At 34.8% G+C, this 15,267-nt stretch overlaps 1 protein-coding gene across 1 annotated transcript in view; it reads left to right on the top strand.

Moving 5' to 3' along the window:
* Positions 1-14,325, top strand: part of LOC114330621 (isocitrate dehydrogenase [NAD] subunit beta, mitochondrial) — a 28,271-nt gene extending 13,946 nt beyond the window's left edge. Inside the window, exons 4-6 of the mRNA XM_028280018.2 lie at positions 2,838-3,144; positions 9,000-9,209; positions 13,373-14,325. Coding sequence (XP_028135819.1) covers positions 2,838-3,144; positions 9,000-9,209; positions 13,373-13,618 — 763 coding nt within the window. The 3' untranslated portion in view covers positions 13,619-14,325. The remainder of the gene's footprint in view (positions 1-2,837; positions 3,145-8,999; positions 9,210-13,372) is intronic.
* Positions 14,326-15,267: the final 942 nt, after the last annotated feature.

The following is a 15,267-nucleotide window of genomic DNA, read 5'->3' as shown; positions in this document are numbered from 1 at the left end:
CAGTATTTTATCTGTCTCTCTTTGGTACAATTTCCTTATTTCCATCTTTTTCATCGTATGTATTGTTATTTGCACCACTATGTGGTAAAAAGGTTTTTTTGAAAATATATGTATTGATATTTTTGTATATTGAGGACTCTCTATAACCAGTTATTATTAGATACCTTTTAGTTATTTTTTAATAAATTAATAACAAACATGTATTTGTCTTGGCAGGCTATTAGCACTCTGTACCAAATGTCTAGTTGGTTCATTGATACCATAATTAGTGTGGTGAAATGGCACTGAAAAGATTTATGATTCTCTGTTGTTTCTACTAGGTACTTTAAGTGATAACAGTTGTGGACAATCTGCAATAGCATTAATTACTTTGTGCAAGAAACATAAATTTGACAAAGTCCTCCTTGACTTAAGTGTTGGCAAACATAAAAATGCAACATGTTTGTGTTTCTGTATTTTCATTGAACTCGATCTTTGAGTTTAGAAATTTTATCAAATTCACGGAACTTGGTAAGTTCATCTTCTCCATGGCCCCAGATTATAGTAGGGGAGGAAAGTATGCTAAATGTGCAGTCACTCGAGCGCTTTGGGGACCTATTGGGTTGTGAAGAGTAGGTCCTAAAACCAAAAAAAGTTAAGTAAAGTTTTCCATTTTAGTGGGTACTTTCCACTTTTAATTTAATTTTCCATTTCCAACAATCGTTTTTTTAGATTATAGCGCCATCTATCCATAATTCGAAAAAATGTTTCGAGTAAAAGTTACTTTAATATTTTAAAGTAACCCCCCACCCCACCTCCGTGGGAAGCCGTGTTTGGTATCATTCGATAGATTTTTAAAAAATACCCAACACATATTTTTTAGTTTCTCGATCTGTCATTCATTTCGCGAAATGTGCTTTTGTCTTGTCAAACTTTGGGACTCACCCATTTCCTTACGCCCGGCTCAAATCGTCAGATTTTTGAAATATACACTCTTTTGCATGTACTTAACTTACCTTATCTTAATCTGACAATTTCGAGTATTTTTAAGGATAGATTTTTTTTCGGGTCCCCCTTAACGAACTCCCCTGTGTTAAGAGCTAATATATGGTAGAGGTACATCTGCAGGGTACCAGGTTTCTCCCCATATGCTAATCTGACGCGCTCGAGTAACTGCAAAAATCCCCGCTTGGGGTAACCCCCATTACAAAAGTAAAAGTTAAGCCGGAAGCTAAAAAAATTCTAATACCAATTTACATTCAAAGCTGTATTACTTGTAGCCTAATGGCTACAAATCAGTGGCGGATCCAGGGAGGGGCGATGGGGACAATTTTAATTATACATAAAGATTATGTATAATTCATTTTTTACAATTTTAATTATACATTCATTTATTTTAATAGAAATTTAGCCAATAGGCCCCCCTCTTAACGATCTTGGATCCGCTACTGCTACAAATAACACAGATACTTAAGGAATATCCTCAGTGATCACTTTGAACAAGAGATTAAATCCACTCCTGCCCCGAATTGCTTTTGATAATGTCTACCATAGTTGTAGACAAAACTTGAGGAAGAAACATAAATTCCAAAACCACAGCTTGTACATCCTGAATATTGGGACCGTGCAAGTTCTGAAGAGCGACACCTGGTACCAACATTTTTCTTCTTCTTCTTCTTCTTCTTCTTCTTCTACGGCACTACAGCCCAAATTGAGCCTTGGCCTCCTTTATTTTTTGCCTCCACCCTTGCTTGTCTGTGGCTGTTCTTCTCCATACACGGACTCCTAAAAGGGCTTGTGCGTCGCTGTTTACTGTGTCTTCCCAGCGCTTTCTTGGCTTTCCAACCGGTCTCTTTCCCTGCATTCTAGCATTCAGTACTCTTTTTGGTAGCCTATCCTCTCCCATTCTTATCACATGCTATACCATTCTTATTACTTGCCCATTACAATCTTTGTATTCTAGTGAAGTCTGACTGGGGTGTTTCCTTATAAAGTTGATAAAGCTCGTTGTTGTATCGACTTCTGAAGATTCCGTTTTCCCTCACAGATCCTAGTATTCTCCTCAGTACCTTTCGAATGTGTCGAGTTTGTTTTTGGATGTTTCTTTCAGCACTTTTAATTATATTGGCCAATTATATTAGTCCTGGTTACTGGATAATTGTCAAGGCCATAGCCCAAAAAGAATAAGAAGAAAAAGTAAGATTGAGGTTATGCTATTAAAAGGTAAACATTGTACTACAAGCAAAATACCATTGATTAAATTCACTTTAATAATTGCATATTATATGAATATTGTGGAGCAACATATAATTTTTACAATTTATAACACATCATTTACAAAATCCTATTTTCTTCAATGACGGTAGGTATAAAATATACGTCAATTTGACAATTTAAATTAACAATATGAATTATTTGGGCGCGCGCCTTTTCCCCAACACGACTCTACCTTATCGGCAGAGTCTACGAGAAGTGTACGGTAAATTGAAGCTGTAATTACAAAAAAAGAAATATGTTTGTCTTTGTACTCACTTTATCACGCTTAACGAATTACGGGATCTGGATTTCAATGCATATTTTTTTTTAAATTCTCGTATGAAAGTTACGCGTGAAGTTAGTCGTATTGATGACAGTTGGGGAAACGTCCGCGACCCGAATTATTTAAGAACTATATATTAAGAAAGTTGCAAGATTTGTCCGCTATACGCGCACGATCGTTTCTCGTATCCCCTCCAAGTACTTGCACACAGCGAATATCATTACAAAATAAACATTGACTGAAAAAACCTACACTTCCTGACAGTGGGTTTTATATTTAAAATTATCAACATAAGTATTAACTACTTATTTCCTTACAGAAATGCCCTTGATTTATACGCCAATGTTGTTCATGTAAGATCTTTACCTGGGGTCAAATCAAGACACAGCAATATTGACTGTGTTATTATAAGAGAACAGACAGAAGGAGAATACTCTGCTCTTGAACATGAAGGTGTAAAAGGCGTAGTAGAATGTTTAAAAATTGTTACTGCCAAGAAGTCCCAAAGAATTGCTAAATTTGCGTTTGACTATGCCACTAAAAACAACAGGAAGAAGGTTACAGCTGTCCATAAAGCTAATATTATGAAATTGGGAGACGGGTTATTCTTAAGAAGTTGTGAGGAGGTAAGTTTATATTAGAAGATTCTAAATTGTTGCTGGTACGGTATGCGGCAATATGCACATCCTAAGTCTTGACGTCACAAAATTGGGAGGAGCTTATATTTGACTCCAAACAATTTTGTTTATAATGTTAAACACTCATAAGGAATTTTTAATTTATTGTTTACGTGGTTTGTGTGACAAAATAAGACTTTTCATTTAGGTATTTAGTTAAAGAAACATGCCAATTAAGAGATTTTTATTCGTTTTTGCCCAGGTGAGTTAATTTAATGCAATGATTAGAACGTAAACAGTTTTGAGGTTATGTTTATTTTCAACCACTAAGGAATAAAAACCACCTGAGCAAAAATGAATAAAAATCTCTTAATTAACACGTTTCTTTAACGAAATGCCTAAATGAAGTCTTATTTTGCCACACAAAGCACATAAATGAAAAACTCCTTATGACCATTTAACGTTACAAACAAAAATGTTTGGAGTCAATATAAGCTCCTCCCAATTTTGTGACATTTGTGACGTCAGACTTAGGCTGTCCATAAACAGTACTGAAATTCGTATGCCTCAAATTTGTATGTGTCAGGTTCTGAAACGTACTGAGTGGTTTCCGGATGTCATTATAACGTATGTGCATGTCGTGATAACGTTAAGTGCTTCAGAATGGTTCTCAGTTTTGCAGAAAAAAATTTTATGGTAGAGGACTGTTTTTGGTCATATGGAAAAGGCCACGAAAACGGTCCAAGCTTAAAATCAAGAATGGTTGCAGCACGATGGGAGAACCTGTCACACTGCCAAGGAGTCTCTAACTGACGCCACCAGATGCGTACATATGGGGAATTTTGAAGGAGGCAGACAGATCCACCGTCTGCCATTTCGGAATTGTGGACTAGAATTAAAGATTTTTCGTGTCAGAGGCAGTGGAGGATCTAGAAATTTGTCTTGGGAGGGGAAATTTGTCTTATGGGGAACTTCCAATGAAAAACCAACCAACGGACATAAAAAAGATAAACTCAGATTACCTAAAAGACATAAATAATAACTTAATTGGGTTGAATTTGTCTTTCTGTGGCTTTGGTTTCATGTTAGCTAATATATTTTTATGTTTGAACAACTTTTTTCCTTTAATTTTGGACTTTGTTAGACGGGAAATTTCCTCATTTTCCCTCACCGTAGATCCGCCATTGGCCAGAGGGCATCTTTAACATCTGTTTTATCGGGAACGTGCGTGGCCGTGAATAATTTTTGAAAAGCTATATCATGTGTACTAGAGACATAAATAATCATAAACATTTCAATATTCATTTCAGTACTGTTTATTTTGCCGCATACTGTATTAATCTTTATTTATCTTGGATTTTCCTTTTATATTTTTTTTATATTTATTACGCGCAACAGGCCTTGTAGGCCTAGGGCTAAAATGTTTTCATTTCTCATTACATAAATAATAGAATAAATAACTTAATATAACTTATAAAACTTATAAATTTTATTTAATTACGCTTCAGTCTTTTTATACCCTCCTTCACCACCTCCATACACACTGTCCTTCCATCTTTTCCTTGGCCTGCCTTTCCTCCTCTTTTGTATTGGTCTTCGTGAGAGTACCATTTTTGGCATTCGTTTACTTCCCATTCTCTCGATGTGCCCCAAGTATCGTATTCTCTGTGCTTTGATCGTCGTCGTGATCGTTGACTTGATATAGTTCTTCCAATTCTTTATTGGTTCTTCTTCTCCACTGACCTTCTATTTTCACACCTCCATATATTGCTCTTTGCATTTTTCTCTCCCATCTTTCTAAAAGGTCTGTTTCTGACTTTTTGAGCACCCATGTTTCGCATGCGTATATTACTGTAGGTATGATAACAGTCTAATAAATTCTTATTTTTGTTTTTCTTGATACGTATTTGGATTTCAATAATGTGCGTAATGCTCCATATTTTTTATTTCCTTTAGCTATTCTTGCCTTTATCTCCCCTTCTTCATGACCATTTTCATCTATTTTGGCTCCCAGGTAAATAATTTATTTGGCTCTTTTGAACAAGTATGTTTTTTCTCCATCTATTTGTACTATGATGTTATTCTCTTTTTCTTTTTGGATCTCTCCCATTATCATATACCTTGTCTTTTCTTCATTTATTTTAAGTCCGAATTTTTTAGCTTCTGTTATTATGTTTTTCATTAACTTTTGTAGTTCTTTTTTGCTTGTTGCTAATAGCGTCAGATCATCTGCAAATGCTATGCATTGGTGGCCGTTTTTAAATATCGTTTCTTGCATGTTTATTCTGCTTTTCCTGATTATTCCTTCCAATGTTAGATTGAATGCCGTTGTTGATAGTGGGTCTCCTTGTCGTAATCCTTCCTTGGTTTCAAACTTTTTGGATGTATACCCTTTCCAAGCTATTTCGTTTGTTGTGTTTTCCATCGTCATCTTTATCATCCTGACAATTTTACTTGGTATCCCCAATTCTTTCATCAGTTCGTACATCTGCTGTCTATTTACTGTGTTCGAAGCCTGCTTAAAGTCTATGAACAAAGCATATAGTACTGTTTTATGTTCGTAACAGGTACTCTGTATTTCTTTTAAGTCAAATATTTGGTCAGTCGTTGATCTGTTGTTTCTAAAACCTGCCTGGTATTCTCCCAGTATTTTTTCCGAATATTGACTTAGCCTTTTTCTTATACTTTGTGCCAAGATTTTGTAAACTATTTCTAATAGTGCGATGCCTCTGTAGTTTTCGCATAGCATTCTATCACCTTTTTTATGTATAGGGCATATCCTTGCTATGGTCTACTCTTCTGGTATTTTTTCTACTTCCCATATTCTTTTTATCAGGTCATATATCTCTTTGTGTAGTCTTTTCCCTCCTGATTTTATCATTTCGCCCGATATTTCTTTTATTCCTGGGCTTTTGTTATTTTTCAAGCTCTTTATTTCGTTCTTTATTTCTTGTTCTGTGGGTATTTCTATTGCTATCTGATCATCTTCAATTTCATGGTTTGTTTTCTTTTGTACTTCGCTCTTATTTAGCAGTTCTGTGAAATAGTTTTGCCAGTTTCCCATTATTTTTTCCGGCTCATTTAGCAACATCCCTTTATCATCTCTCATATATGGGTTGTTTTTTTGATATCCTCTTTCCATTTTTTTTTGCTTCCTGGTAGAATGATCTTATTTCTTTTTTTTTGAAATTTTTCTTCTATTTCTTTCAGTTTGTTCTCGTTGTATTTTCTCTTTTTGCTTCTACATTTTCTTTTCATGATTTTTCTAAATTCTCTGTATTCTTCTCTAGTGCTTTCTTCGTCATTTGTAAGATTTTTGAATCTTACCCTTCTTATTGCTTCTGCTACTTCTTGACATTCTTCATCATACCAATCTTTTGTTTTGTGTTTTCTTTTGGTTTTCGCTATGATTGTTTTACTTGTGTTCAAGATTGATTCTTTTATATTTTCTCATTGTTTGTCTGGGTTTGACGTTTCTTGTTCCCTGATTAGTCTGTTGGTTATTCCCTGTTCATACTTCTTCTGTGTGTTGTTATCTTTTAATAGTCCTATGTTGAATTGTTTTCCAATTTTTTCTTTTGTTTTGTTGTTTTTCTTTGTTATGCTCGATTTTGTATTCTGCTCTCACCAAGTAGTGGTCCGAGTTACAGTCCGCTCCTCTCATGCTCTTTACATTTATTACATTTTTTGCATGTTTCTTCTCTATTAAAATATGGTCTATCTGATTTACTCTCTTTTTATCAGGGGAAATCCACGTTCCTTTATATATATCTTTTCGGCGTAATTGTGTGCTTCTTATCACAATTTGCCCTTCTGTTGCAAAGCCTATTATTCTTTGGCCATTGTCGTTCGACACCTCATGCTTACTATATTTCCCTATTATGTCCTCGTATATATTCTCTCTTCCGACTTTGGCGTTGCAGTCTCCCATTATTATTTTGATGTCAAACCCTGGTAATTTATCATATTCTCTTTCCAATTGCTCGTAGAATTCATCTTTTTCTTCTTCTATGGCATCTTCAATCGGTGCGTGTACATTTATTATACTTATGTTTCGTTTGTCTCCTTTTAATCTTATTGTGCACAATCTATCTGATATTGGTTGGAATGCCATTACTCTTTCCTTCCATTTTCGCTGTATTATAAAACCTGTTTCTAACCTTCTGGTTTCTCCCCCGATTTTAAAAAATACCACGTCTTCTATTTCTATTATTTCTGTCTCCAATTGTTTTGTCCCTTGTAAAGCTATTATTTCTACATTATATCTTTTAATTTCTCTAATTAATTCTTTGAGTTCTCCTGTTTCGTATGTGCCTCTTACATTCCATGTACCCAAGTTGACTTTAGTTTTCTTTTTGTTATTTTTACTTATTGCCTTGTCCATTGCCTGCGTCGTTTCCGTCTCATTTTTCTCTGTTGCAAACTGTATTTTGTCATTTTTCGGCTTTTCTTTTTTATTGATGTCTTGATTTGTTTTATTTTCATAGTTCTTAATCCTCTTCTTTGCATTTTTCGTCGTCCTTTGTTTCCTTTCATTGGTGTTGCTTAGTTTTTTGCTTTGGTCTCTACCACCAACGTTTGGTTCTTTCCATCCCAGCGCCATATTTCATGATCGGCATATATTTTCTTATACCCTACTTTCATTTTTCTCCCTTACTTTCTTAGTTCTTGCACTTTTTGTCTGACACGTTTCTGTACAATTCTGTCGTTTTTTGATGGGTCATCGTTGATATAAACTAGACCTTCTCGATTTCTCAATTTGGTTTTGTTTCGCATGATTTTTCTTTTATCTTCTTTCTTTTCAAGCTCCACCAAACAAACTTTTTCTCCTAACTTCAGAGCCTTCTCTATTTGTACATCTACTTCTAATTCTGTCTGCATACAATTTTTCATTGCATGCTTTAGGATATCTGGGCCATTTGTATCTATGTTCAAACCCTGTATAATTATATTTTTTCGCCTTTTTTGATTTTCTAAACTTTCAAGCCTTTCTTCTATTTGATAAACTGCCTGTTTTAGTTTCGTGTTTTCTTCTCTTAATGTTATATTCTCCTGTCGTAGCTCTCTTATTTCATCTCTATATTCTTTCTGCTCTCTACGCATCTCGATAAGTTCTCTTGATTGCTCCTCGATTTTTAAACTTACTCCTGCCATCATTTCCATAATTTTTTGTACATTCTCCTTCCCAAGGATTTTCCTTTTACTTGATCTAAATACACTTAGTAGAGTAAGTTTTGGTTTTGTGGGATATGGTTTCAGATCGTTTTCATCTTAGTATAGTGCTGTCTCTCAGGGCGTCTATAAGTTTCACTTCGACTTCATTGAAGGTTTTCCTTGCGCTGCCATGGTAAACAAATATTAAAGAGGTTGCTTTTCTATTTTTCTAAGCATATCTTTATTATCAATGGACCCGAGAGGAGAGGCATGATCTTAGAAAAAATGAATTATTCTGAGAACTAACAAGATTATGTACATTCCAGTAGACATATGTTCCAGCATGGTGCTTATATCTGCTCCCTCTCCGTTTATAGTTGTTTAAAGTAATATAATAATGTCTCTCCCATTTGTGGAATTCATCTCTATCCGTATTTATTTTTTCTTAACCTTAGTAAACTTGTATTCAATCATACTTTTCACATATTTGTTTTATCGCATATATCTGTATGTTTATAAAACTACCCTTCTGCATCGTCATTCTCGGAGTGTTTCTCAAGCATATGAATGGAGAAATGTAACTTCGTTAGCGGAAAGGAGTTGTAAATTATTTTGTATAATGTATTTGAAACATTATATGTTAACTATTGTAATTATTTTAGCAATAACTTATTATTCATGCTCATAACTAACATATATGTATGTTTCAGATGGCTAAATTATATCCAAAAATAGAATTTGAAAGAATGATTGTCGATAATTGTACCATGCAGATGGTATCCAATCCTCAGCAATTCGACGTAATGGTTACTCCCAATCTCTATGGTAACATTGTTGATAATTTGGCTTCTGGACTAGTAGGAGGAGCGGGAGTAGTTGCTGGTGCTTCCTATTCTGCAAACTGCGTTGTCTTTGAACCGGTAAGAGAACATGTATAAATTTATGTAAGAATTCTAAATCGAGATCATCTATATATTGTATCTAGCCAGGACATCTGAATATGTTAAGAGGTTGGAACAATGTAGTCATGCAGAGTGTGAGTTAACATAAATCGAATTCGTTTAAATCAAATCACAAAAAGGCCCTCACTTATTATTATGATGGATCAAAAACACATAAAAGAGAAGATTATCAATAGCTTTGAGAAGTGACCCTAGAATATTTTTATTTTTTTACTTAAGAATGCGTGAAAAGGCACCTCGGTTTGTTCAAAATATTTATTGCTTTTGTCAGCCAACAGGGCTAAAGACTGAGATGTTTATAGCTGATGAATCTGTAACAGCTTGAAACTACAAACACTTCCTTAAGCGACTGGTTAAGTACAATAATTTCTGGGTGCCACGGTAAAGCGAAATTGCTGGCTACAACAATGCTAATAGTATAGCTAAAGAAGAAATTGCTACTCGTTTTATCGAGCCAGAACTATTTTGCGGTACCCTAGAAAACTGAATCAGGAGCTGTTCGACAATAGGAAAAGAATGCTGAAGTCTACCGGAAAATGTACAGGCCAAATAAAAGGTTTGTTCCAACTCGATACAAAACCGTTTCCTGAACGGTTACGAGTATGCGCAGTAATGAAAAATGTGTTACTGCGCATAATTATTCGTTGTTGCGCATGCGCGTAATAATTCAAGAACGGTTTTGTATCGAGTTGGAACAAACATAAAAACAGAAAGGCTATTACAAACTTCTGCTCGCTACGCAACAATTACTCTTAGAGCGTTAGAAATCTGAATTCAAGGTGTTCTCACTGGACACTGTTCGCTATTTTTTTTTGTAAATAGTGCAAAGTGGATGGATTCAACGCATTCCGCAAAAATAAAGAGAAAACGACCGAAATTATTCTTTTCAACTGCAGGTAGTTCTTTATCAACACAATATACCTGAATTGGGTGTTTTTTGAACCTGATCAGAAAATAAAGGTATCATCAAAAGAGAAAATTTGTTTTCTCTGGATCTTTTGAACTAAAACAAGAACTTCCAAATGACAGTTAAAAAGGTCTTTGGAGCAATGGAACCACTTTGTTACTCCAGCAGACAAATGATATTTTGGGCTGCGTAGACCCATCGAAAGTAAAAACTTAAGCCAGAAAACAAAAATATCAATCTACAAAACCCAAATCTTACAGTGCTAGTGCTGACATATGCATCAGAAACATGTACCATCTCCAAGACAGATAAAAAACCTTTCATCCTCATCCACACCATCCTTCCATCTGAGTTTTGGCCTACCCCTAATTCTACTTCCCACAGGTTGTGACATAAGGATTCTTCTAGGAGGGTTGTTCTGCTGTGATCTTGCTAGATGTCCTGCCCATCTTAGTCTTCCTATTCTTATAAGAGATACTACGTCTTTACCACCAAATGTTTGTTTATATCTGTGGTATACCTCGTAGTTGTATCTCCTCCTCCAAACACCATTTTCACAGATGCCACCGAATATTCCTCTCAGGATCCTTCGTTTAAATATAAGCAGAAGGTTTTCATCTGCCTTGGAGATGGTCCATGCCTCTGATCCATATGTCAACACTGGTTGTATAAGGGTTTTGTATATGTTAATTTTTGTTTTTTGGCTTAAGTTTCTGCTTCTCATATGTCTACTCAGTCCAAAATAGCATTTGTTTGCTAGGATTATCCTTCGCTTGATTTCTTCCGTCATGATGTTCTCCTTGGTGATCAGGAAGCCTAAGTATGTGAATTTGTCCACCACTGCAAAGGTAGGTAGTGTTATCAACCGTGAATTGGTGACCGATGTTTCTGGCTTTATTGTTGGGTGTTGATGCCATCATCTTAGTTTTCTCCTCGTTTACTTGCAGGCCCATATTTTTTGACGCATTTGAGAAGGTGGTCTACATTTCTTCTAGCTTGCGTGTTGTGCGGGCAAGTAGGTCCACGTCATCTGCATATGCCGGATTGTGCACTTAGTGTCTTATTTTTCACGGCACTTGTAACATTCATGTTTATTAAGAATATATTAAATTTATTCTAAATAAACAACTATTCGACGATTTTATCTAGCAATGTCGCAAAACCGCTGATTTTGTGCACAATGTTTTAAATGGATGTTTAGTGCTGTTTCACATTATAAGAATTTAAACGTGCGAGGGTTAGAACGTACGACAACATTCCAATGGTGGCTCATGTAATCATATGGGCTGTTTCACATTATAAGAATTTTGAACGTGCGAGGGTTTTCTCGTGCGATAGTTTTGACGCACTTGTCCTTTTCACACAATAAGAATTGAGTCGCACGAAGATATTTTGCTGTGTTGTTTGGTATATTATTTTTATTTCCACTATATTATTATATAGAAATATATAAAGATAGAAACTTGACGAGAAATGCTTGGAATATTTGTGATTCTCGAATAAATCTCGAAATTCGACTACGTTTATCCAAATGCTACGTCTGGTCGACTCTTCTCTATGCAGTTGAGACATGGACCCTTAAAACATCAACCATAAATAAGTTGGAGGCCTTTGAGAATTCTCAAAATTTCGTGGACATCGCATACCTCAAACGAAGAAGTGCTACATAGAATAGGCAAGGCAAGAGAACTTTTCAACGCAGTGAAAGTTAGAAAAACATCATACCTGGGCCACATACTGAGAAATAATAAGTACCAATATGCTCAACTTATAGTGAAAGGAAAGATCGAGGGAAGGAGGGGACTAGGAAGGAAAAGACTATCGTGGCTCAGAAATATCCGACAATGGACAGGGCTAAATTTTGAACAGCTAATAAGAACAGCTGAAGACAGAGAAGAGTTTGCAATTGTAGTAGCCAAACTCCATTGAGGAGACGGCACTTTAAGAAGCTTGGAATGGTGTATACCATGCACATAACAGGCAATTTGACGAATTAGGTGATAAAGAAAAAAACACATTTGGTAAGCACAGCAGAATAAATTATATGTTACTGATAACAACAGTAATTAAAACTGCTAAGTATATTATAATAAACTTTATTTTACATAGTTGCAATTAACATTGAGTATAGAGGGTGTTCCATCAATATGTGTGAATATAAAAATCTATGAATCGTATCTTTTTGCGTTCATAGGATAGACCCAATGAACTCGGTTCCTCTTATTTCTCTTTCTTCGAAAATAAAGTAATCACAACGCTATAATGTGATTTCGCTCCATATACTATGTATACCTTTTATTCTACGAAATTCTGTATATTTAGTTTTATAGGGTAAACGACTCGGAAGACTGGAGTAGGGCAGCCGTCGCGTCTTGCGTGAAATTATCTAAAAACAACATTTAAAACGAGGGGAACAACATTTAAAAACGAGTGGATGACGGAGGGTCTTTTAAATTCTGTACATGAAAAACATAGATTGTAATGTTGTTCTGAAGCTATTTCCTTGTGGCATTTTTGTAATAAACTATTCTAAATGAAAAATAAGCCACAATTTAACTAAAAAATGATTTTATTAACGTTTCGACGCCCAAATCGGATGTCAAAACGTTAATAAAATACTTTTTTTAGTTAAATTGTGGCTTATTTCCCATTTAGAATAGTTTATTACATATATTGCATGAGCTAATTAGATGAGCTAATCCAAGATCCCACAAATAACTTAGTAGAACAACGATTATAAAAACAAATTAAAACTTTTAATAATTAAAAACATAAGAAATAATAACTGACAAAATAGAAATTGCAAATGAATTAAATACGCATTACAGTACATTAGGACAAAAGTATGGACAAAAAATACCCATTTGTAATGATACATCGTAATGATACATATCAGACATCGTATCATGTACCAACCTCAGCCACAAAGTGTAAATAAAACTAATATACCAAACAACACAGCAATATATCTTCGTGCGACTCAATTCTTATTGTGTGAAAAGGACAAGTGCGTCAAAACTACCGAACGAGAAAACCCTCGCACGTTCAAAATTCTTATAATGTGAAACAGCACTTACTCTTTGCACCAACGAGTTCAAGTGAAGTCCTCTCTCCTTGATTTGCTACCTGAGTGACCTTCGCGGTTTCAGATATTCCTGTACAATTGTACAAATTTATTTATTTTAATCTAATTTACCTTTCGTTATTTTTTTAGGGTGCGCGTCACACCTATTCTGAAGCTGTGGGCAAAAACGTCGCAAATCCAACAGCCATGTTACTATGCGCATCTAAAATGCTCAGGCACGTAAATCTTCCACTCTACGGCGAAATGATCCGCGCTGCCATCGAGAAAGTTCTGAAAGACGGCAAGATCAAGACAAAGGATGTTGGGGGACAATCTACTACCCAGCAGTTTACCTATGCAGTTATTAGCAACCTGGAAATACCAAAAACTGCTTAGAAGAACCATTGCAATTTTGTGGCGAAATTTAATCATTGTAGATAATAACAAGGCAGATTTTTATGATAGTTCGAGGAAGGTCATTTTGTTTGCTGTAGTTTTTTATCATTCAATGAGGACGAGCAATTTGGTGGCAGAACAGCTCATCAACATCACTTTTTGATCGAATGTTATTGGATTGTTAGAGGAATTAGTTATTATATTAATACATATTAGGATACGGAAGTTAAAATTATGTATCTTCAGATACCATATAGTGGAATGAACGAAGTGGATCAAAAATTAAAGTTTTTTGAAGCGTCAGTATTTATTAAATTGTTTATGAAGTCGGTCTTATAATAGTGCTTGAGAGCCGTCTTGCTAGCTATGAAAGGATGAACTAGGATAAGTAGTAAATGATTCCAGATATCGTAATGAATACAATAAACCCAATGTTATCTAAAGACACGATACAGTTAACCTGGAAAATGTAGAAAACTATTGAAGTTAGTATAAAATTGTACTACCTCGTTACTTATTGATGTTTAAATTTTGTAATATAATTACATTGTTACTAAAAAAAGTTGCTTAGTTTTATCTGTTGTGATTAAATGACGGTCTAGTCGCGATTTTAAATACTTGTAGATCAGTTCGAGATAAGTATTATTTATTTTACGATATGTACATTTGTTGTGAGATTTTAAATTATTAAAATTAAGTTAACAATATATTTAGTTTTTATTTTTTATTCCAAATATTGAATCTTCATGTGAAAGAGTAATTGATAGACGGATACGTGAACAAAACCAAAATATCCGATACTCAATATGGCTTTATGCAGGGCAGATCAACCACAGATGCAATTTTGAAGCTAGGACAAATAATCCCCGACAGAAAATTCCCACAAATTATCCCTGGACAAAAAATCCCCGGACAAAAATAATCCCCACAAAATTTTTTGGACAAAATATCCCCACAAAAAATCCCGGACAAAAAATCCCCAAGAAATATTCGCTGTTGAATAGTTCTCTAAAAGTTTTCCTGAAAGGACATCGCACACATCTTATGGAAAATATAATTTCACTCATTCAATAAAATTTGTACGAATAGATTCGTTTTAAATTAACGGTCAATTCTTATCATTGCGCCAACTCTTAATTATGATTAATTACGGCCCAAATTGCAATTAAAGTTTATCGAAATCACATTTTTGGAGTCAAACGTGTCAGTTATAATCACTATTGCTCTGGGTGCTATTCAAAACAGCTTAAACCTCGCTGGGCCTAAGTGGATTAGTGAAACTATTATAATAAGATGCTTAATAGCCCGAGAAGATTTATGAAGTACAGTGGAACCCCGATAACCCGGAAGTCCGGCTAACCCGGACCGATTTTCATCAGACAAAAATTTAACAAATAAACAATTTAACAATTTTATCAAATAAAAATGTATGTAGGCCAAATAATATTTCAGAGATAATGTGTATTTGTGTAATTTGAACACATAAGTACAATAGTAAAAATGATTCATGCACACGGCGGCAGCCAGAGCGACCGTCTCAGCTTATCGGAAAGAACAGACACCTGTCTGTATTCCTTTTTCTTTATTTATGTCAAACTGTCTTAGCATTGTTTAAAAAAGACGTGACTATTTAAAAATTGTTGTATTGT

This window comes from Diabrotica virgifera, chromosome 3, assembly GCF_917563875.1.
Source record: "Diabrotica virgifera virgifera chromosome 3, PGI_DIABVI_V3a".
Classification (NCBI taxonomy): Eukaryota; Metazoa; Arthropoda; class Insecta; order Coleoptera; family Chrysomelidae; genus Diabrotica; species Diabrotica virgifera.
The sequence above is the reverse complement of the archived record's forward strand: the minus strand, read 5'-3'. Positions and strand labels throughout refer to the sequence as shown.